Source organism: Coregonus clupeaformis, chromosome 35 (assembly GCF_020615455.1).
Source record: "Coregonus clupeaformis isolate EN_2021a chromosome 35, ASM2061545v1, whole genome shotgun sequence".
NCBI lineage: Eukaryota > Metazoa > Chordata > Actinopteri > Salmoniformes > Salmonidae > Coregonus > Coregonus clupeaformis.
In genome coordinates this window covers 40,659,034-40,682,584 of record NC_059226.1, presented here as the reverse complement: position 1 = coordinate 40,682,584, position 23,551 = coordinate 40,659,034, and the positions used below count along the sequence as shown (strand labels likewise).

Sequence of the window (23,551 nt, the reverse complement as noted above, 5' to 3'; positions counted from 1 at the left end):
TCTCTCTCTCTCTCTCTCTCTCTCTCTCTCTCTCTCTCTCTCTCTGTTACCTGATCCACAGTAGTGTCATGTTTGGGTGTCTCTTCCTCTGGCTCAAAACAAAAACTGTCACCTGGCTAGAATGAGAGAGAGAGAGAGAGAGAGAGAGAGAGAGAGAGAGAGAGAGAGAGAGAGAGAGAGAGGGAGAGAGAGAGAGACAGAGAGAGAGACAGAGAGAGAGAGAGAGAGAGAGAGAGAGAGACAGAGAGAGAGAGAGAGAGAGAGAGAGAGAAAGAGAGAGGGTATGTGGGCCCTTTTCCTCTACATGTACGTGGGCCCTTTTCCTCTACATGTATGTGGGCCCTTTTCCTCTACATGTATGTGGGCCCTTTTCCTCTACATGTATGTGGGCCCTTTTCCTCTACATGTATGTGGGCCCTTTTCCTCTACACGTATGTGGGCCCTTTTCCTCTACACGTATGTGGGCCCTTTTCCTCTACACGTATGTGGGCCCTTTTCCTCTACACGTATGTGGGCCCTTTTCCTCTACATGTATGTGGGCCCTTTTCCTCTACATGTATGTGGGCCCTTTTCCTCTACACGTATGTGGGCCCTTTTCCTCTACATGTATGTGGGCCCTTTCATGCTGTTTTCCAATTCCATCCTCCATGTCTCCGCAGCCCAAAGCTCCAGATGTGCCGAGGCAGCATCCCACCACACACGGCCTACCATAATCTCCCTAACCTATCACGGCGCAAGACGTCTACCATTACAGTGGTTAAACTCCAATATATATATTTTTAAAGGCACAACCTACACGGAGAACAATCTACCCGCCAACAGGCAATGCCTTTTCCCCCCAGAATGCTTCACTTCATAGGTGAATTAGGCCAAATGAACACGGCAGTTATCTTTCCTCACAGGGTCTGTATTGGGTAACTGTCCAACTGTTTACTGTGGAGAAGAAAATACAACACTGCTAAAATGGGACTTCTGACATTCCAAAATGGCTGGGCCCTTCACTTATGGTCGTTATTACTTATAGGCCTCTCTTTGACCTGATATTTGCTCAACTTGTAACCGCCTCTTAACTGACAACTTGTATCTCACCTCATGGAATAAGAATGGAACCCCTCCTTTTGAAAGGATCAGCTCGTATTGTTTTGAGAGTCCCAGAACTCTTGTCGTTGCCCTTTGTCAATATTCCAGGCTCCTCCTGACAAAGCCTTTAACATATACAAAGAAGGGCAGGTGTGCGGTTGTTTGTGAACACTCAACATTGAAAGCAATCAGACTGGCTCCGATTGCCGGTATCTATACAAGGATGTAGGGGATTGTTTTTTCCCAACAGCGAGGCTGCTATCTAGGTGAGGGAAGAGCTTTCATTAAAACTTTAGCTCACTGCAAGATTAATGTGTGTAGTCTTGGGTGGTTTAATCTTCTAGTACTCTGGAGAGAGGGAGAGAAGAGATAGAGAGGGAGAGATAGAGATAGAGAGGGAGAGATAGAGGGAGGGAGGGATGGACAGAGAGCGACAGAGCGAGGGAGGGAGAGAGAGAGAGGGACAGAGAGAGAGAGAAATAGAGGGAGGGAGGGACAGAGAGCGACAGAGCGAGGGAGAGAGAGAGAGGGACAGACAGATAGAGCGAGAGAGAGAGATGAGGGTGGTGATGGTGTCACTCAAACCCTTCTAATCACAGGTTGTATAATGAAAGATGGAAAAAGAGGGGAATGAGAAAAGGAGGCCCCTATGCTCAAGTGTCAATACAGCTGCACAATAAGACAGTTATTTTGGGCTGAGTAAATGCAGCTAATGCCATACCGTCTAGTGTAAGGACACACACTGGTTAGATGTGTGGTCTAGCCAGCCCTCACTGGTTAACAAACTCTGTAATTAGCAGTGGTGTAAAGTACTTAAGTAAAAATACTTGAAAGTACTACTTAAGTAGTTTTTTGGGGGGGTATTTTCACTCTTAAATATTTTTGATGACTTTTATTTTACTTCACTACATTCCTAAAGAAAATGATATACTTTTTATTCCATACACTTTCCCTGACACTCGTTACATTTTGAATGCATAGCAGGACAGGAAAATGGTCTGATTGACACACTTATCAAGAGAACATCCCTGGTCATCCCTACTGCCTCTGATCTGGGGGACTCACTAAACACATTTGTAAATTATGTCAGAGTGTTGGAACGTGCCCCTGGCTATCAGTAAATAAATAAAAAACAAGAAAATGGTGCCGTCTGGTTTGCTTAATGTAAGGAATATGAAAAAATTTATACTTTTAGTTTTGATACTTAAGTAAATTTTAGCAATTACATTTAATTTTGATACTTAAGTATTTTTTAAACCAAATACTTTTAGGATTTTACTCAAGTAGGATTTTCACTTTTACTTGAGTCATTTTCTAAAGGTATCTTTATTTTTACTCAAGTATGACAATTGGGTACTTTTTCCACCGATGGTAATTAGTTTGGGGTGTAATAATAATGTGTAATAATAATAATAATAATAATAATAATAATAATAATAATAATAATAATAATATGCCATTTAGCAGACGCTTTTATCAAAAGCAACTTACAGTCATGTGTACATACATTTTTTACGTATGTGTGGTCCCGGGGATCGAACCCACGTTACAAGCGCCGCGCTCTACCAATTGAGCTACAGAGGACCACCCATACGTGTGGATGTGGGGTACCCATCCCCATTAAAGTTGCCCAGCTCTGGTCTAGATGATCAGCCAACGACCTCAGACCACTGCAATGACAAGCACGACAAAGTTCCGGAGGCAAAAAAAAAGTGAACAATTTTATTACATTAAAATGTTCCATACAAACATTGCATACACACTATTTCATATTGCTTCAGACATAAGTTTCTTTTTTTTCTGTTAGAATAATTCCAGTTAAACAACTCTGTAACAAAATGTAGGTACAACATTTATGAAAATATAAATATCTCTAAACAGGTCAGTCCTGACCATACAAAGAATAACGTAGAAACATTCATTACCAGTATGTCAACTATTTGTTTCAAACATGTTACATTATTAAAAGTCATTCAAGTTACATAACATACAATAATACCGTATACTGGCTTCCATATGGACACATTCAAATATACTCTTTAAACTGGCATTCCAATATATCAAGTGGACTCAATGTCTTAGCAAAGATAGTACATTTACTCTATCATGGTTCAACATAATCAAGTAACACACTCAAACAATTTGGTCATGATGTAAGTAAGTACAAGCCTTAAAACAAATGGACCATTGTTAACGGAACAGAACATCAAACTAAGACTTTGGCAAATACACTGTATGATATTTCTAGATTTAGAATGTTTGCTTTGAAATATATAATACTGAAATATGTTCAAGCTTAATACTGCTAAGTTCTTAAGTGGGCCAACGTCTCAACTGTTGAAAAGAAGTATACATACAATTAGACAGAATAGCCCTTAAAAGGTTTATAGAAAACCAAAACGCTAGTAACGACTGATGATATCCTTTAATTTCAACTCTGAATCCCTGTGACTGTGTTAACCAAAGGCAAAAACCAACACCTGTTTAAAGAGCAAAGACACACAAACGATTATCAATATGACTAATAAATAACACAAAAAATCAGAATATTTTATGAACATCGTTCCCGAATATCCTTCAATACTGACCTGACGCTCACAAAACGTTGATATTCTAACACATTTCAGTACTTTCACCACTTTCGCCTAATAACACTTATCTTTTTACCTCTCTCTCTGAATGTTAAGACAATAAACATAACTCCACTGAATGTAAAAGCTGTAAAATAGAAGACTGTTTAAGGCGTGGATGCGTACAGTGAGATGCTACACTATGCTACCCTATACTGAGAAACTCATGAACCGGAAACTGTAGGTAAAGTTGGACCAACTGTTAATATGGCGAACACATGGATTTATAATCTCAAACTCAACACTGCCACTAAAGTACCTTAATCCTCAATAATCTTTCTTCTTTGATAATTTAAATCAATCAAATTGATTATGTATGCTAAATTAGTATATGTATCTCTGTATATACTGTGTCTACGAATTGCCTGCATCTTCGTAATTCTCAGTAGTCTATACGACAATAAAATACATTTCAAAATCCAGGCACTCACTTTGATTGCATTAAGCACAACATAACATTTTTTTAAGGAGTTGCACAAATTGCAGCAGCCAAAAGAGATATGTACACATATAGTTTAATGTTCAGTACCTACGATTTAATTCAACATAAATAAATACACATTTATTAAGAACGACATTATGGCTTAATGTGCACAATGCAAAGAAAGTAACATGTCTAAGGTAAATTGGTCAAGCTAACTGGGATAGCTTTGGAAATCTAAAACAGAGAAATCTAAATAACAACTTTGTTCTTCAAATGCAAAAGGAAACATAATGGCAAACCAATAGATTAAATATATTTTATATCATATATTTAAAAAAATATTCTAACCAGTCATCATGTGAAGAAAAAAACTAAACTAATACCTTATAGGTAATACATGACTTGAGTGCAGCGTTATAGTAGCATATAGTAGACTACACAGAGGACATCTGCAGCTGAATCAGGTGGCTGTAAACAAGGGTCAACTGCAACCCCACCCCCCTTCACTGCAACAGTTCACTCTTTTTGGTGGGAGTGGTGGTCTCTGGCTCCCCTGAGTCAGACACATTGATGGGGCTATCCCTGGAGAAGACCTCGGTGGACTCCCTCCACACGCAGTCGGCGATGGTCTTGAAGGTGTGGTTGCCGCACTTGGGCCTTACCTTCTGCGAGGCGTTGTTGACGATCTGCCGGCTGTTGGACGTGGCAATCTTGATTTTGAGTGCGGCGTCCACGCGGTCCACCACTGTGTAGGTGCTGATGCTGCCGTCCTCGAAGCCGATGATGATGTTGAGCGCCCGCTGGGACAGGCAGAGGAAGGTGGGCGTCTTGTAGAGGGAGCATGTCCCGATGCTCTTCCCGTCCGCCAGACGCATCACGATCAGGTTGGACACCACGCCCGCCTCGTCATCCTCATCGCAGTTCCGGAAGCAGATGTATACCAGGTAGCGCCCATCCCTGGACAGCTTCTGCCGCCAGATGATACCGGCGGCGTGAACGAGCCTCAGCTTCCCGCTGTGAAGGTCCAACACGTTAATGTTCTCGTCGCCCTTAGAGACAATGCCCAGTTTCCCATTGGGTGAAATCTGGAAGTCCTCCAGGTTTTTCAGGAAGTTGGTAGGCAGCTGGACGCGTCTGCAGACTGACTCGTCCGCCACGCTCCATATAAACACAGTCTCTGTAGACGTAATGAAGACCACAAAGTCAGGGCAGTCGGGAATGAGCTTGAAGTTGACAATGCTAATGCCGTCGTCACAGACAAACTTCTTGGAAATACTGCCTGACCAGAGGCTGACGGCGAGCAGCTTGTTTTTAGTAGTTCCCACCAGGAAGGTGTTTGCGGTGGTGATCAGTGCATTCTGGAGGGTCACCAGTATGTTGCACACTTTGTGTCCGGTGGCCAGCCTCCAGACTCGGGAGCAGTTTTGTTCACAGAGGGACACCACAAACTGGTCGTTGTGGGTCATCAGGAGCTGGGATATCTTCTGTCCGTTGATGCGGAAGATGTTTTCGCCAGTGGCCGTGTGCCAGATGTACTGGCTGCACTTGTCATCTGACGTCACCATGAGATCCCCGGAGGAGGTCAGGACACAGTTCTCCACCAAGCCCTCGTGCTTGAAGATGGTCTCGATGAAGCCCGTGCTGAAGTTCCACTTGTGGATGGCTTCGGAGCCGTCCATGGTGAACACAAAGTCTTCCCTTCCAGAGAGCTGTAAACTCTGGATCCTCTTGCCTGTTTTGTCGATGTTGGACATGGCGGTGATGATGTCAATGTCCCAGACTGATAGCACTCCACTGCTGGCCACAGACAGGAGCAGGTTGTGGTGGGTGGACTTTATGAGTTTAATGATGGCCCCAGAGATCTCAATCAGGCTGGCCATGCACTGCCCGCTGTCCCTCCTCCACACAAATATGGACGACGTGTTCTCCATGGAGGCCACGATACTTTGGCCATTTTTGGAGAGGACTGCAGCCACGAAACGCTCGGCACGCTTGGCCTTGAACTTCTCTGCCATCTTCCACAACTTGGTGTCCAGGACCTCGATGCTCTTGTCTTTGCAGATGAGGATGGAGCGCTGGTCTTCTGACAGCTCGATGCCCACCACCTCACTCTCGTCCCCCCGGCAGTCATAATCTTCCATCAGTTTGGGGTTGGTGATCTCTTTGGTGTTCCACACCGACAGGCTCCCCTCATTATCGATCATCACCATCTGGTGAATGGTGTCCAGGACTAAGATGGACTTGACAAATCCCCCGGAAAACTCAGATGTGACCGTGGCTAGCTTGTCCCCGGTGCCCAGATGGAAGATGGACGTGGTGTTGAGGTACTGACCACAGAAGGCATACATTCCATCAGGGGAGCATTGGACGCAGGTGACCTCGTACCAGCAGTGGAACTGGTAGAGGGGCCAGCCGTAGAGCAGATCGATCACATTGACGTCTTTACTGGCCTCTAGCCAGGCCAAGGCATGATGGCTGGCCAGCGTGAATCCGTTGATGAAGGCCACCCCTCCTGTGATACCACAGTGCTTGGAGCCCTTGATGTCCACTTCGGACAGCAGGCAGGACTTATGGTTGTCATAAATGAGCAGCGTGTTCTTGGTGGTTGCAACGACCAGGTACTTCTCGTCGCTGGTTAGTCTGATCCCCAGGACAACCGAGCGGGCCGTGTCTATCTGCCGGAGGAGCTGCCTGCTCTCCACGTCCCATGTGCTGACGGACCCATCGTCCAGGGCCACAAGGACGATGTTGGGGGCCAGGGTGGGCAGGATCTCCACGATCTGCATGTAGCTGGAGCACAGGGGCAGCCTTTCAGGGCTGTAGGTGACGTCCATGGAGGAGTGGAGGGGCACGATGGAGCAGTACTTGGGGCCGTCCTTGTCGCACTCCAGGAGGAGGTGTCGGAGCTTGGGTAGGGAGGTGACCACGGGGAGGAGCCTCTGCTGCAGCTCTGCAGACAGGGACGCTGGGTTATTCATCACTTTGACCTTGATGCTGCGCAGCGTGGTGGCCAAGAACTTGAGCTCTTTCTCCTGGGAGTAGCTGTAGGCTAGGTCGATGTCAGTCAGCGCCTTTTCAAACTGCCCTATCTTGATCATGGTGTAGAGCCAACTGAAGTTCATGATGACCCCGTACATGAGGTCGTCCGTGCGGCCACTCCGAGTCAGGTGGTAGAGGAGCTCTGTCATCTTCCTGTGGTTGACGAAGAAGATGTCGGGCTCCAGGAGGTTGCACTGGAACACCCAGGGCTGCTCGGGTGTCTGCCTATCATAGGAGTACTTCTCGGCGGATGCTTCTTTGTGGGACGGCTGCTGGGGGTGGGGGTTCTTGTGTTGGGAGATGTTGAGTGAGGCAAAGTGGTTGTTGTCGCAGTGGAAGATCTTTTTCCTGCCGCCCGACCACGCCCCTAGGAAGTACTCGGCCAGGAGGCTGTGCATCTGGTGCACGTCCTCCTCATTGCTAAGATACAGCTTCTGGGCGATGAGGTGCAGGTGTCTATTGGCCCACACCATCAGGGTAACATTTCTCACCTGCCTCTCCACCAGGTACCCCTCCAGTTCCTCTTTCAGCCTCGCCACTAGGTCATAGGAGATCCTCAGCGGGTTTTTTAGATTCGAACTGACCATGATATCTCCCAGCACGCTGTTATCCAGTGACAGAATATCCTCCAGCTCCACCTCCGTTAACCCCGCCTTGGCCATAGTGATGTATCCCAGCGCCCTGAACACGAACCGCTGCCCCAGCTTGTTCTCCACAGAGTAGAAGAGCTGCTCGATGCTCTCGTGCACGGTGGAGCACAGCGAGCGGTCGTCCACGTCCTTGTGCGAGCGCCAGTGCACCACCTCCCGGTAGATGAGATTGACGAACATTGGTAGCGTGCACTTGGCCAGCGCTTCGTTGACATAGATCTGCTGTCCCGAGGTCACCTTCCTCTTCACCCCCAGCAGCTGCTGCTTCAGCGTCTGACTACAGGTTTTACGGTCCCGCTGCACCAGCTGTACATAGCGTCCTTCATCATGGATCAAACAGCGGAGCTTCTGGAGGATTCCGTGCTTGTTGGGTAATGTTGAGACCACGATGCGGACAGTGCGAGGCAGGTGGACGGGGAGCCACCACAGCTTGCGGGCCTCGTCAGCCTCTGAGAGTTGCTCCAGGGCATCCAGGATGATGACCAGGGGCCGGTGGAAGGAGGACTCCCCAAGGAGGTTGACCAGCAGCTCCATCATCTCCTGGATCTTGTTGGGCAGGAAGTGGATCAGGCAACGGTAGTTGAGGGCTATCTGCTCACAGATGCTCTGGAGGAGGGTGCGCAGGTTTGTGGCGAACTCTGAGGAGCCCACAAAGCGGACGATGACCACCGGGTCTGTCTCGGGACCCATCTCCGTCTGGAGCCACGTGTAGGCCTGAGAGAGAAAAGAGATTCAGTCACTTTCTCAAGGATCATACGTGAAAGAGTGAATAACTATGACAACTCAGAGAGAGAGAGAAAACATACAAGGCCATGTTTTCAATAATGGATTGCATTTATAAAACAGTTTTTCAAAAAGTATCTCAAAGCGTGTTCCACCGTAAGGGAACTAGTTTTGTTGTTCGTTTTGTGTTATTTCTAATTAGCTTTAGCTTTTTTGCAATAATTTTTTACCCAATCTATATTTACTCTGTGTGACTCAGAAGACAACATAAAGCTCTACTAAAGTGGAGGGAGCTAGAATTGCTATTTGGAAAGCACTGGGCGTGATGTGATGCCAAAAAAAAAAGAAATGCCAAGGTTAGAGCAGTGTACAGAGGACAGAGGTCTGCGTCAATACCAGGTATTCTGTCCCCTGGGGACAGATACTTTACAAATAGAACTGCGAGAATGTGAACTCAGTTTGTAGAACTGATACATTATTCAAGAGATCCTGTGAACATTTTAAGCTATCCTCCCTTCGCCAAGGCCATGAGGTAAACAGAAAAACAACAAGCGAAAAAATATTTACATTCTCAAGAATTAGATAGACGTAGCCTGATCCCAGATCTGTTTGTGGATTTAGTCTACTCCATTGTCATTGTCAAGTCAAATCATGTTTTGCATGAGAATTCCATAAGGAGTTGGCAAGAGAGCACAAACTGACTGGCACTCAGGCTAAGATAGAAGCATCCAATGACTTTTCCAACATGAGAGATATTTTATGAATCAGCACAGCTCCCTGTTTCCCCTGTTTTCATCCATATTTATAGTTTCATTCAATAATTCACCAAGGCCCCCTGCTGTGATTCCTAGAATCATTCACCATAATTTGACACTTTGGTGCAATTCTTGAGGCTCTGAGACCGACTACAGCAGTGTGTGTGTATGTTCGTGCAGTTGTGTGAAAGTGTGAGAGAGAGAGTAAATGTGTGTGTATGTGTGTCTACATGTGGGACTGGGACTGTGTGGATTCTATTGTACGTGACATGCAAGGCACGTAGAATCTAGGCGCCTCATTTCTGACCGCTGCGTAAATGTCACACTAAATATCTGCGTGGCAACTCCAAGGAGAGTACACCAGGTCTCAGAGCTCGTCATGACGGATATAGCGTTAGAGACTAAAATCTGCTCTGGTCAACATGCTGTCAACAGACCCATCCCTCCCTCCCTCCTTCCCTCCCTCCCTCCCCCCATCACTCAACTCATCCAAAACACAGCCGACCTCCCCACTCATCCTGGCCATGTATAACTCCAGAAGGAAGCAGCAGGGAGTAGCAAATAAAGAAAAACATTTTTATATCTACTATATCTCTATACTATATCTACTATATCTACTATATCTCTATACTATATCTACTATATCTACTATATCTCTATACTATATCTACTATATCTACTATATCTCTATACTATATCTCTATACTATATCTACTATATCTACTATATCTCTATACTATATCTACTATATCTACTATATATCTTTACTATATCTACTATATCTACTATATCTCTATACTATATCTACTATATCTACTATATCTCTATACTATATCTACTATATCTACTATATCTCTATACTATATCTCTATACTATATCTACTATATCTACAATATCTCTATACTATATCTCTATACTATATCTACTATATCTCTATACTATATCTACTATATCTCTATACTATATCTACTATATCTATATACTATATCTACTATATCTACTATATCTCTATACTATATATACTATATCTCTATACTATATCTACTATATCTACTATATCTCTATACTATATCTACTATATCTACAATATCTCTATACTATATCTACTATATCTCTATACTATATATACTATATCTCTATACTATATCTCTATAATATATCTCTATACTATATCTACTATATCTACTATATCTACTATATCTCTATACTATATATACTATATCTCTATACTATATCTACTATATCTACTATATCTCTATACTATATCTACTATATCTCTATACTATATCTCTATACTATATCTCTATACTATATCTCTATACTATATCTACTATATCTACTATATCTCTATACTATATCTACTATATATCTATACTATATCTACTATATCTATATACTATATCTACTATATCTACTATATCTCTATACTATATCTACTATATCTACTATATCTCTATACTATATCTCTATACTATATCTACTATATCTCTATACTATATCTACAATATCTCTATACTATATCTACTATATCTCTATACTATATATACTATATCTCTATACTATATCTCTATACTATATCTCTATACTATATCTACTATATCTCTATACTATATATACTATATCTCTATACTATATCTCTATACTATATCTCTATACTACAGTGGGGAAAAAAGTATTTAGTCAGCCACCAATTGTGCAAGTTCTCCCACTTAAAAAGATGAGAGAGGCCTGTAATTTTCATCATAGGTACACGTCAACTATGACAGACAAATTGAGAAGAAAAAAAATCCAGAAAATCACATTGTAGGATTTTTAATGAATTTATTTGCAAATTATGGTGGAAAATAAGTATTTGGTCACCTACAAACAAGCAAGATTTCTGGCTCTCACAGACCTGTAACTTCTTCTTTAAGAGGCTCCTCTGTCCTCCACTCGTTACCTGTATTAATGGCACCTGTTTGAACTTGTTATCAGTATAAAAGACACCTGTCCACAACCTCAAACAGTCACACTCCAAACTCCACTATGGCCAAGACCAAAGAGCTGTCAAAGGACACCAGAAACAAAATTGTAGACCTGCACCAGGCTGGGAAGACTGAATCTGCTAGATAAGCAGCTTGGTTTGAAGAAATCAACTGTGGGAGCAAATATTAGGAAATGGAAGACATACAAGACCACTGATAATCTCCCTCGATCTGGGGCTCCACTCAAGATCTCACCCCGTGGGGTCAAAATGATCACAAGAACGGTGAGCAAAAATCCCAGAACCACACGGGGGGACCTAGTGAATGACCTGCAGAGAGCTGGGACCAAAGTAACAAAGCCTACCATCAGTAACACACTACGCCGCCAGGGACTCAAATCCTGCAGTGCCAGACGTGTTCCCCTGCTTAAGCCAGTACATGTCCAGGCCCGTCTGAAGTTTGCTAGAGTGCATTTGGATGATCCAGAAGAGGATTGGGAGAATGTCATATGGTCAGATGAAACCAAAATATAACTTTTTGGTAAAAACTCAACTCGTCGTGTTTGGAGGACAAAGAATACTGAGTTGCATCCAAAGAACACCATACCTACTGTGAAGCATAGGGGTGGAAACATCATGCTTTGGGGCTGTTTTTCTGCAAAGGGACCAGGACGACTGATCCGTGTAAAGGAAATAATGAATGGGGCCATGTATCGTGAGATCTTGAGTGAAAACCTCCTTCCATCAGCAAGGGCATTGAAGATGAAACGTGGCTGGGTCTTTCAGCATGACAATGATCCCAAACACATCGCCCGGGCAACGAAGGAGTGGCTTCGTAAGAAGCATTTCAAGGTCCTGGAGTGGCCTAGCCAGTCTCCAGATCTCAACCCCATAGAAAATCTTTGGAGGGAGTTGAAAGTCCATGTTGCCCAGCGACAGCCCCAAAACATCACTGCTCTAGAGGAGATCTGCATGGAGGAATGGGCCAAAATACCAGCAACAGTGTATGAAAACCTTGTGAAGACTTACAGAAAACGTTTGACCTGTGTCATTGCCAACAAAGGGTATATAACAAAGTATTGAGAAACTTTTGTTATTGACCAAATACTTATTTTCCACCATTATTTGCAAATAAATTCATTAAAAATCCTACAATGTGATTTTCTGGAATTATTTTTCTCATTTTGTCTGTCATAGTTGACGTGTACCTATTATGAAAATTACAGGCCTCTCTCATCTTTTTAAGTGGGAGAACTTGCACAATTGGTGGCTGACTAAATACTTTTTTTCCCCACTGTATATCTCTATACTATATCTACTATATCTACTATATTTACATTTACATTTTAGTTATTTAGCAGACGCTCTTATCCAGAGCGACTTACAGTTAGTGAGTGCATACATTATTTTGTTATTTTTCAAACTGGCCCCCCGTGGGAATCGAACCCACAACCCTGGCGTTGCAAACGTCATGCTCTACCAACTGCGCTACATCCCCGTCGGCCATTCCCTCCCCTACCCTGGACGACGCTGGGCCAATTGTGCGCCAGCCCATGGGTCTCCCGGTCGCGGCCGGCTACGACAGAGCCTACCTATATCTCTCTACTATATCTACTATATCTACTATATCTACTATATCTCTATACTATATCTACTATATCTACTATATCTACTATATCTACTATATCTCTATACTATATCTACTATATCTACTATATCTCTATACTATATCTACTATATCTAGTATATCTAAAATATCTCTATAGTATATCTACTATATCTACTATATCTACTATATCTACTATATCTACTATATCTCTATACTATATCTACTATATCTACTATATCTCTATACTATATCTACTATATCTACTATATCTCTATACTATATCTACTATATCTCTATTCTATATACTATATTTTTTTATTTTTTTATTTAACCTTTATTTAACCAGGTAAGCCAGTTGAGAACAAGTTCTCATTTACAACTGCGACCTGGCCAAGATAAAGCAAAGCAGTGCGGAAAAAACAACAACACAGTTACATATGGAATAAACAAAACGTACAGTCAATAACACAATAGAAAATGTATATACAGTGTGTGCAAATGTAGTAAGTTATGGAGGTAAGGCAATAAATAGGCCATAGTGCAAAATAATTACAATTATAATTTAGTATTAACACTGGAGTGATAGATGTGCAGAAGATTATGTGCAAATCGAGATACTGGGGTGCAAATGAGCAAAATAAATAACAATGTAAATAACAATATGGGGATGAGGTAGTTGGGTGGGCTAATTGCAGATGGGCTGTGTACAGGTACAGTGATCGGTAAGCTGCACTGACAACTGATGCTTAAGGTTAGTGAGGGAGATAAGTGTCTCCAGCTTCAGAGATTTTTGCACTTTGTTCCAGTCATTTGCAGCAGAGAACTGGAAGGATGGCGACCAAAGGAGGTGTTGGCTTTGGGATGACCAGTGCGATATACCTGCTGGAACGCATACTACGGGTGGGTGTTGCTATGGTGACCAATGAGCTAAGATAAGGCGGGGATTTGCCTAGAAGAGATTTATAGATGACCTGGAGCCAGTGGGTTTGGCGACGAATATGTAGTGAGGGCCAGCCAACGAGAGCGTACAGGTCACAATGGTGGGTAGTATATGGGGCTTTGGTGACAAAATGGATGGCACTGTGATAGACTACATCCAATTTGCTGAGTAGAGTGTTGGAGGCTGTTTTGTAAATTACATCGCCGAAGTCATGGATCGGTAGGATAGTCAGTTTTACGAGGGCATGTTTAGCAGCATGAGTGAAGGCGGCTTTGTTGCGAAATAGGAAGCCGATTCAAGATTTAACCTTGGATTGGAGATACTTAATGTGAGTCTGGAAGGAGAGTTTACAGTCTAACCAGACACCTAGGTATTTGTAGTTGTCCACATATTCTAAGTCAGAGCCGCCGAGAGTAGTGATTCTAGTCGGGCAGGCGGGTGCAAGCAGCATTCGATTGAAGAGCATGCATTTAGTTTTACTAGCGTTTAAGAGCAGTGGGAGGCCACGGAAGGAGTGTTGTATGGCATTGAAGCTTGTTTGGAGGTTTGTTAACACAGTGTCCAATGAAGGGCCAGATGTATACAAAATGGTGTCGTCTGCGTAGAGGTGGATCTCTATACTATATCTACTATATCTACTATATCTCTATACTATATCTACTATATCTACTATATATCTATACTATATCTACTATATCTACTATATTTACTATATATACTATACCTCTATACTATATCTACAATTTGATTTGATTTGATTTGATTTACTATATCTCTATACCATATCTACTATATATACTATATCTATATACTATATCTACTATATCTACTATATCTACTATATCTCTATACTATATCTACTATATCTACTATATATACTATACCTCTATACTATATCTACTATATCTCTATACTATATCTACTATATCTACTATATCTCTATACTATATCTACTATATATACTATATCTATATACTATATCTACTATATCTACTATATCTCTATACTATATCTACTATATCTACTATATATACTATATCTCTATACTATATCTACTATATCTCTATACTATATCTACTATATCTACTATATCTACTATATATACTATACCTCTATACTATATCTACTATATCTCTATACCATATCTACTATATATACTATATCTATATACTATATCTACTATATCTACTATATCTACTATATCTCTATACTATATCTACTATATCTACTATATATAATATACCTCTATACTATATCTACTATATCTCTATACTATATCTACTATATCTACTATATCTATATACTATATCTACTATATCTACTATATCTACTATATCTACTATATCTCTATACTATACTATACTATACTAACTATGATCTCTGTGACAACTGCTGGAGTTATGCATTTGAAGCAAAGTGCTGTGCAACAATCTGAACAATGTATTTCACCTGTGATAAATTAACTGTAAACTGTGATCTATTAGAGGCGAAGGCATCTATCATAAAGGTTGAGAAGCAGGGTGGAGCCGGTCCGGGTGACTGCACCGTGGGATCCCTGCAACGTGACCCTAATGTGCCCGACTGGCCAGGCAGCCAGATGGCCCAAGCAACAGACAGGCCAATAAGTGAACAGTGACCTGACACACACCCACCCATAGGGGCACGCGGGCATACGGGGGACATCCATGCACACATCCATGCATTCACAAAGATAGGGACAAGTGCATAGTTGATGGATGGACTCACATGCAACAAACAAATACACACACAGATGGATAATGCATGTGTAGCAAGCGGACGAACACCCTTGTACACTCTTACACACAGGAGGCACATGCACGTACAGACAGACACACTCAAGCAGACGAACACAGACGGACACATTATCTCTCACACGAATGCCTGTTGTGCTTGCTAAAGCCTTTCATTTATTATCTAAAATTGATCCTAAACCAGGAAGTGTCATTAAGCCCAAAGACCTAAAAGTCCACCCCACCAGCAGTGGCATGTCTCTCACCTGTTTGGCCACCTCGGCTAGCAGTAGTGTTTTCCCCGTGCACGGCCCACCGTAGACCACCAGGGGGCTCATCCTGCTCCCCTTAGACGGCAGCAGATACTCCTGCACCAGGTCCAGGGTCTCGCTCTTATAATCGTAGAAGGCCGAGAAGTTCTTACACAGGGACAGGTGCTGAAGGATCTCGTCGTACAGAGGGTCCGTCTCTGTGTCAAAGTTCTGCTGGACCGTGGCCTGAATGATGTCCACCATATCCTCGTAGAACTGTTTACACAAGCCTTCGACGTAGTGGCTCTCCACCTCCTGGGAGTAGCCCAGCTTCATGTCGCAGTGCGTCACAGAGGAGTAGACGCGGAGGTTGGATGAGGCCACCACGGTGGGGATAAACTCGTCCCGCACCTTTAAAAGACGTTCGTAGGCTTCCTGGTTACGCATTACGCGGTCCTCTGAGACGACGATGTCCATGTACTTGGCCATCTCTGGGAGCTTGGCGTGCCGGTCGAAGTTGGAGATCTTGCGGATGTAGCAGACACACTTCTTGAGGAAGGCAGGCGTTTGTTTGCCCAAGGCGAAGTCCAGTTCGTCCTCCAAGGCTGGAAAAACGGGAGGAAAACAAACAATCAACGAATCAATTCAAAGTTAGAACATTTTAACCCTGAAGAAACTTGCTATATAATATTTCTGAGGAGTTAGGCTAACCCACACATGAGTTGGAGTCTTAATATTGTTCAAAGTTATGTGAGTTATTGTTCCTGTTGCCATGCTACAGGCTTCAAAAGGCCGGCACTGGCTGCTGTTGTGGGCTCCTAAGCTTGTCTTCAAAAACAGACTTGGAAGACTTGGGAGTCTTTAAGTAAAGCCGCACAGATTCTGGCAGTCTTTTTTAAGCCTGTCTTTAGTCTGCGATTATATATGTTTTCCCCCTAAGCCTTGTTTGAGGAGAAAGATGGTTGATACAATCACATAACTAGCATTGCAGCCTTATCACAGCCCCCCAAAGAGCCAGCTCTACTGAAACTCTGCCAGCATCTCCTGTGTAGTATCGCTCTCACTGCAGCGTGCTATAGAAGTGACTGTAAGAAAAGACAAGAGAGAAAAGAAGTGGAGAGAAACGCCGTTTGAAGCTCGGTATAGTCAATTAACTGGCATACTGAATGTATTTTTTTCCCCGCACACAAAATCATTGGCTATGCCTTTGAACAAATCAAACATGGAAATCTGCATGGTAATCAAGTCAAATGACTTTGTGTGAATTTGTGAATGTCCAGATCGTATACGGCTCAGCAGGGGAACATAGTCAGAAACAACCCCCCAAAAAAAAAACTCCCCATGTATTATATTCATTACAAAGCAGGCTGCTGCTAACAGTGTTGCTGCTTTCTCTCTGGCTACAAACACATGGCCTACAAAAGAAACCCAGAGGGCACCCATGACACCAGTACATACAGAACATCAGCCTAGAAAGGCTACAGAGAGATGCACCGTGCAGATACCGGGAATATACTTACTTTTCTTTTCATCCTCAAAGTGGGTGATAGTGTCCAATTGGATCAGTGCTTTTAGTGTAATTAGACCCAATTTGGAACACTTTTGGAGCCCTCTAGGGCAGACCTACTTTAAAATTGTAAACACAGAGAGTAAGAATAAATATTCTGAGACATCTTTGAGGGTTATATCTGGGCTGCATGTGCAGGTTTATCTCTGTAGGACTCTCTGACGGTACATTAGCTCATGAGGAAAACCGATTGCTACAACAAAAATTATCACAATACTGCGGTCCTCTGTAGCTCAGCTGGTAGAGCACGGTGCTTGTAATGCCAAGGTAGTGGGTTCGATCCCCAGGACCACCCATACACAAAAATGCATGCGTGACTGTAAGTTGCTTTGGATAAAAGCGTCTGCTAAATGGCATATTATTGTTTAACTGATTTAACTAAAGCCTTCCAAGGTTAAATGTTTTAGGAGGTAAAATTAATGCACACACACATATCTTGGTAGTACAGTATAGCTCAATGAACACAATTATGTAAAACAAGAAAACACCACAGCACTGAATAACACAATATACTATACTGAGTTTCATGGTGCAACACCATAGAAGAAGAAGAAGAAGAAGAAGAAGAAGAAGAAGAAGAAGAAGAAGAAGAAGAAGAAGAAGAAGAAGAAGAAGAAGAAGAAGAAGACAGGAGTAGCCTTCATACCAGAGCAGAGAAATTTCTTGGCTTGAGGAGGCTTCATGGTGCCCTTCTCCTGAAGCTGCAGGACAGACCTACGGAAGATCCTCTTGATCTCCTCAGACACGTTCCTCCACGCCTTGTCGTTCTTCGTCTTGGCTGCACTGCTCGATTCCATCTGTGGAAGACAGGGAGCGAAAGGGAGTTTTTAATGTTGAAATTGGCACATAGTTCTGCATTATGGAACATACAGAGTAGATTAAACAATAATAAGTAGCTAGCTCAATTGGTATGCTTTTGATTTTAGATGGCAGTCTTAACAAAGCCAGAGACCTATACAACTTTGTCGGCAAAGGGAAAGAACCTTAAAGTTGAGTTGGTAAACAGTAGAAACTGATGAAGCTGTTTGGGCCCAACCGATGCAACATAGTGCATTATCTCCACAAGCTGAACCGGACCATAGAGACATTATATAGTGGACACGTCATCTATATCTGCTGATCCTATTGTCATTGTTTTTGGGTCCAATAGAACTACGGTAGATATCCTTGGAGAGCAGTGGAGACTGCTGAGGGGAGGACGGCTCATAATAACGGCTGGGACGGAGTAAATGGAATGGCATCAAACACCATGGAAACCATGCGTTTGATGTATTTGATACCATTCCACCGATTCCGCTCCAGCCATTACCACGAGCCGTCCTCCCCAATTAAGGTGCCACCAACCTCCTGTGATGGAGAGAGGAAGTCAATGAGATTCCAACCCTAATGTTTTTCTCAATTCCCTCCAGCCTCGAGGAGGTGCCGCATTGAGTGACACAAGCGCCTAATGTTTAGCGAGCCAAAACAGCACGCTAGAAGCTAGCACTGTAGTTACAATGGTGACCGTCACACAGGCATGCACAAACGTTTAGCTACCCACTACAGCGTACTTATAATGCTTAACTTAACTAACTAGCCTAGCATTGTAGTTAAATGGGGGACTGTGACAGCTGCATTGATAGCCGCAGACATGTTTACTGCTAGTGCCAACTCACACTAAGAGTACCAAGCTTTTAAGGAAATGCAGGGCAAATCTTTATAGGTCTCAAACTTTCCACCAGCACAACACATTCTAATGGGGGAAGCAACTTGAAGTTTTAAAGTTTTGTATAAAAATAAGTGTTGAGAGAGTTGTTGCCAAGTGACTTTTACTGGCCAATATTACAGGTGCTTTAAACAGCTTGTGAATGTGAAGGGCATGTGTTCAAGCATAACAGTTTGCTTAGACTAAAACAGAGCAGAAGAGCTCCCTTTTCCAATGTAAATATGATACTGAACAAAGTTTTGGCTGTCCATATTTTTATTTTTTTCCTACTAGCACTGACTTTGCTGATGTGGTTGTCCCACTTAGCTATCTTAAGATGAATGCACTAACTGTCGCTCTGTATTATAGCATCTGCTAAAATGACTAAAATGTACTATGATACGGATATTTCAGTATCTTGGGTTAGTCTCAGTGAGACCTACCTACTCAATTAGTCTTTGATCCAAGATAACCTGGCCACAGCCATTCCAGAACAACTGTGTCTGAGCATAGCTAATTTTCCCCCAACATAATATATTTCTTAAATGCTGTTGAATTTGCCGTGAAAGGTTCAGATCTTACAGAGTTTTGGTAGTTCTTCAACATCTGGGCTTTGGCTTTGAGGTAGTAGGCTGGCGGCACGGCGTTCTCATCTCGGCAGTACCACTCCTCCAGGACGTGTGTGTCTAGCCCCGCTTCCACCGCCGCATCCAGGATCATCTCAAACTCTGGAGCCTCCACCTCCCCTGGCACGCGGATACTGCCGTACTTCTCCCCCACCAGCCCCTGGGAGGAAGGAAGGAATGGACGAGGGATGAGGGGAGGAAGGAAGGAAGAAAGCTAGAGAGAGAGAGGTAGAACGCTCATCATCACCGCTTGACTTTCTATGATCATTGGTTTCAAGGTTTTCTAGTTGCTCTCAGTCTTGGAGTATCTTTGAGACAATATGATTTTCACATTAAAGTGCTGATTAAAGTGCTTACGACAGCCTTTCATTTGTGTCCTGTGTACCGGCCTGCTCAATGCCGGACATGTGGGTGTATCTATTGGTATGTCAGCCTCAGCTTAGAGTTCACGTGCACACACATACACACGCACACGCGAACACACACACACACATGCACTAGGCACACATCGAGGCAGAGTAAATGGTCAGGGCCATCCAGTGAAAGCCGATGTGCATCAGGATTGTATCGCTTTAATTTGTATGTGTTCCTTCTCAATGTGTGGGGTAACTGCTTTGAATGGAAATTAATCGAATGGAATGAAATAATGGGAGTATGGGTATGTCCGTCGGTCAGTGGAGGCTGCTGAGGGGAGGACGGCTGATAATAATGGCTGGCATGGAGTGAATGGAATGGTATCAAACGTTATTAAACATTCCATTCACTCCATTCCAGCCATTCCACTCCATTTCAGCCATTCCACTCCATTCCAGCCATTAAACTCCACTCCAGCCATTCCAGCCATTCCACTCCATTCCAGCATTATACTCCATTCCAGCCATTCCACTCCATTCCAGCCATTATACTCCATTCCAGCCATTCCACTCCATTCCAGCCATTCCACTCCATTCCAGCCATTCCACTCCATTCCAGCCATTCCACTCCATTCCAGCCTTTACACTCCATTCCAGCCATTCTACTCCATTCCAGCCTTTACACACCATTCCAACCATGTCACTCCATTCCACTCCATTCCAGCCTTTACACACCATTCCAGCCATGTCACTCCATTCCACTCCATTCCAGCCATTCCACTCCATTCCAGCCATTCCAGCCATTCCACTCCATTCCAGCCATTCCAGCCATTCCACTCCATTCCAGCATTAAATCAAATCAAATCAAATCAAATCAAATGTTATTGGTCACATGCGCCGAATACAACAGGTGCAGACATTGCAGTGAAATGCTTACTTACAGCCCTTAACCAACAGTGCATTTATTTTAAACAAAAAAAGTAAGAATAAACAACAACAAAAAAAGTGTTGAGAAAAAAAGAGCAGAAGTAAAATAAAGTGACAGTAGGGAGGCTATATATACAGTAAAATAAAGTGACAGTAGGGAGGCTATATATACAGTAAAATAAAGTGACAGTAGGGAGGCTATATATACAGTAAAATAAAGTGACAGTAGGGAGGCTACGTACCGTTGCAGAGTCAATGTGCGGGGGCACCGGCTAGTTGAGGTAGTTGAGGTAATATGTACATGTGGGTAGAGTTAAAGTGACTATGCATAAATACTTAACAGAGTAGCAGCAGCGTAAAAAGGATGGGGTGGGGGGGCAGTGCAAATAGTCCGGGTAGCCATGATTAGCTGTTCAGGAGTCTTATGGCTTGGGGGTAGAAGCTGTTGAGAAGTCTTTTGGACCTAGACTTGGCACTCCGGTACCGCTTGCCGTGCGGTAGCAGAGAGAACAGTCTATGACTAGGGTGGCATTACACTCCATTCCAGCCATTCCACTCCATTCCAGCCATTATACTCCATTCCAGCCATTCCAGCCATTCCACTCCATTCCAGCCATTCCAATCCATTCCAGCCATTTCACTCCATTCCAGCCATTCCAGCCATTCCACTCCATTCCAGCCATTCCACGCCATTCCAGCCTTTACACTCCATTCCAGCCATTCTACTCCATTCCAGCCTTTACACACCATTCCAGCCATGTCACTCCATTCCAGCCATTCCAGCCTTTACAGTCCATTCCAGCCATTACACTCCATTCCAGCCATTCCACACCATGGGCGGCAGGTAGCTTAGTGGGTAAGAGCGTTGTGCCAGTAACCGAAAGGTCGCTGGTTCTAATCCCCGAGCCGATTAGGTGAAAAATCTATCGATGTGCCCTTAAGCAAGGCACTTAACCCTAATTGCTCATGTAAGTCGCTCTGGATAAGAGCGTCTGCTAAATGACTAAAATGTAAATTCCAGCCATTCCACTCCATTCCAGCCATTCCACTCCATTCCAGCCATTCCAGCCTTTACACTCCATTCCAGCATTCCACACCATTCCAGCCTTTACACTCCATTCCAGCCATTACACTCCATTCCACACCATTCCAGCCATTATACTCCATTCCAGCCATTCCACTCCATTCCACGCCATTCCACTCCATTCCAGCCTTTACACTCCATTCCAGCCATTCCACTCCATTCCAGCCATTGTACTCCATTCCAGCCATTCTACATACGGGGGGCAAGTATGAAAATATATGCACTCACTAAAACTGTAAGTCGCTCTGGATAAGAGTGTCTGCTAAATGGCTGAAATGAAATGAAATGTACTCCATTCCAGCCTTTACACTCCATTCCAGCCATTCCACCCCATTCCAGCCTTTACACTCCATTCCACTCCATTTCAGCCATTTCACTCCATTCCAGCCATTCCACTCCATTCCAGCCATTATACTCAATTCCAGCCATTCAACTCCATTCCAGCTATTCCACCCCATTCCAGCCATTTCACTCCATTCCAGCCATTCCACTCCATTCCAGCCATTCTACTCCATTCCAGCCATTCCACCCCATTCCAGCCATGTCACTCCATTCCAGCCATTCCACACCATTCCAGCCATTACACTCCATTCCAGCCATTCCACACCATTCCAGCCATTCCACACCATTCCAGCCATTACACTCCATTCCAGCCATTGTACTCCATTCCAGCCATTCTACATACGGGGGGCCAGTATGAAAATATATGCACTCACTAAAACTGTAAGTCGCTCTGGATAAGAGTGTCTGCTAAATGGCTGAAATGAAATGAAATGTACTCCATTCCAGCCTTTACACTCCATTCCAGCCATTCCACCCCATTCCAGCCTTTACACTCCATTCCAGCCATTCCACTCCATTTCAGCCATTTCACTCCATTCCAGCCATTCCACTCCATTCCAGCCATTATACTCAATTCCAGCCATTCAATTCCATTCCAGCCATTCCACCCCATTCCAGCCATTTCACTCCATTCCAGCCATTCCACTCCATTTCAGCCATTCCACACCATTCCAGCCATTCCACTCCATTCCAGCCATTCCACACCATTCCAGCCATTCCACTCCATTCCAGCCATTCCACCCCATTCCAGCCATTTCACTCCATTCCAGCCATTCCACTCCATTTCAGCCATTCCACACCATTCCAGCCATTCCACTCCATTCCAGCCATTCCACACCATTCCAGCCATTCCACTCCATTCCAGCCATTCCACTCCATTCCTGCCATTCCACTTCATTCCAGCCATTCCACTCCATTCCAGCCATTAGTACATGGAACAATGGAATTGAGAACGTATGCACATATTCACATAGATGAGATTAAAGGTTGTTGTCATGAATGCCATAATCTTCATAATTATCATCTTTAACAGCGACACCAACATCATCGCCGCTCTCTCCCTATAATCATTTGGCCAGGGATACAAAATGATATAAAACCCAAGCACTCACACATGCTTGATAGAATAATAGTGTTTTAATCATACCATCT

General features: G+C 43.4%; 1 protein-coding gene across 1 annotated transcript in view; it reads right to left on the bottom strand.

Annotated features, from left to right (window-relative positions):
• Nucleotides 1-2,788: 2,788 nt before the first annotated feature.
• LOC121571028 (NACHT and WD repeat domain-containing protein 2) overlaps nucleotides 2,789-23,551 on the bottom strand; it is a 67,922-nt gene continuing 47,159 nt past the window's right edge. Inside the window, exons 5-8 of the mRNA XM_041882257.2 lie at nucleotides 19,650-19,853; nucleotides 18,030-18,180; nucleotides 15,832-16,421; nucleotides 2,789-8,537 (exon numbers count right to left, since the gene is read on the bottom strand). Coding sequence (XP_041738191.1) covers nucleotides 4,638-8,537; nucleotides 15,832-16,421; nucleotides 18,030-18,180; nucleotides 19,650-19,853 — 4,845 coding nt within the window. The 3' untranslated portion in view covers nucleotides 2,789-4,637. The remainder of the gene's footprint in view (nucleotides 8,538-15,831; nucleotides 16,422-18,029; nucleotides 18,181-19,649; nucleotides 19,854-23,551) is intronic.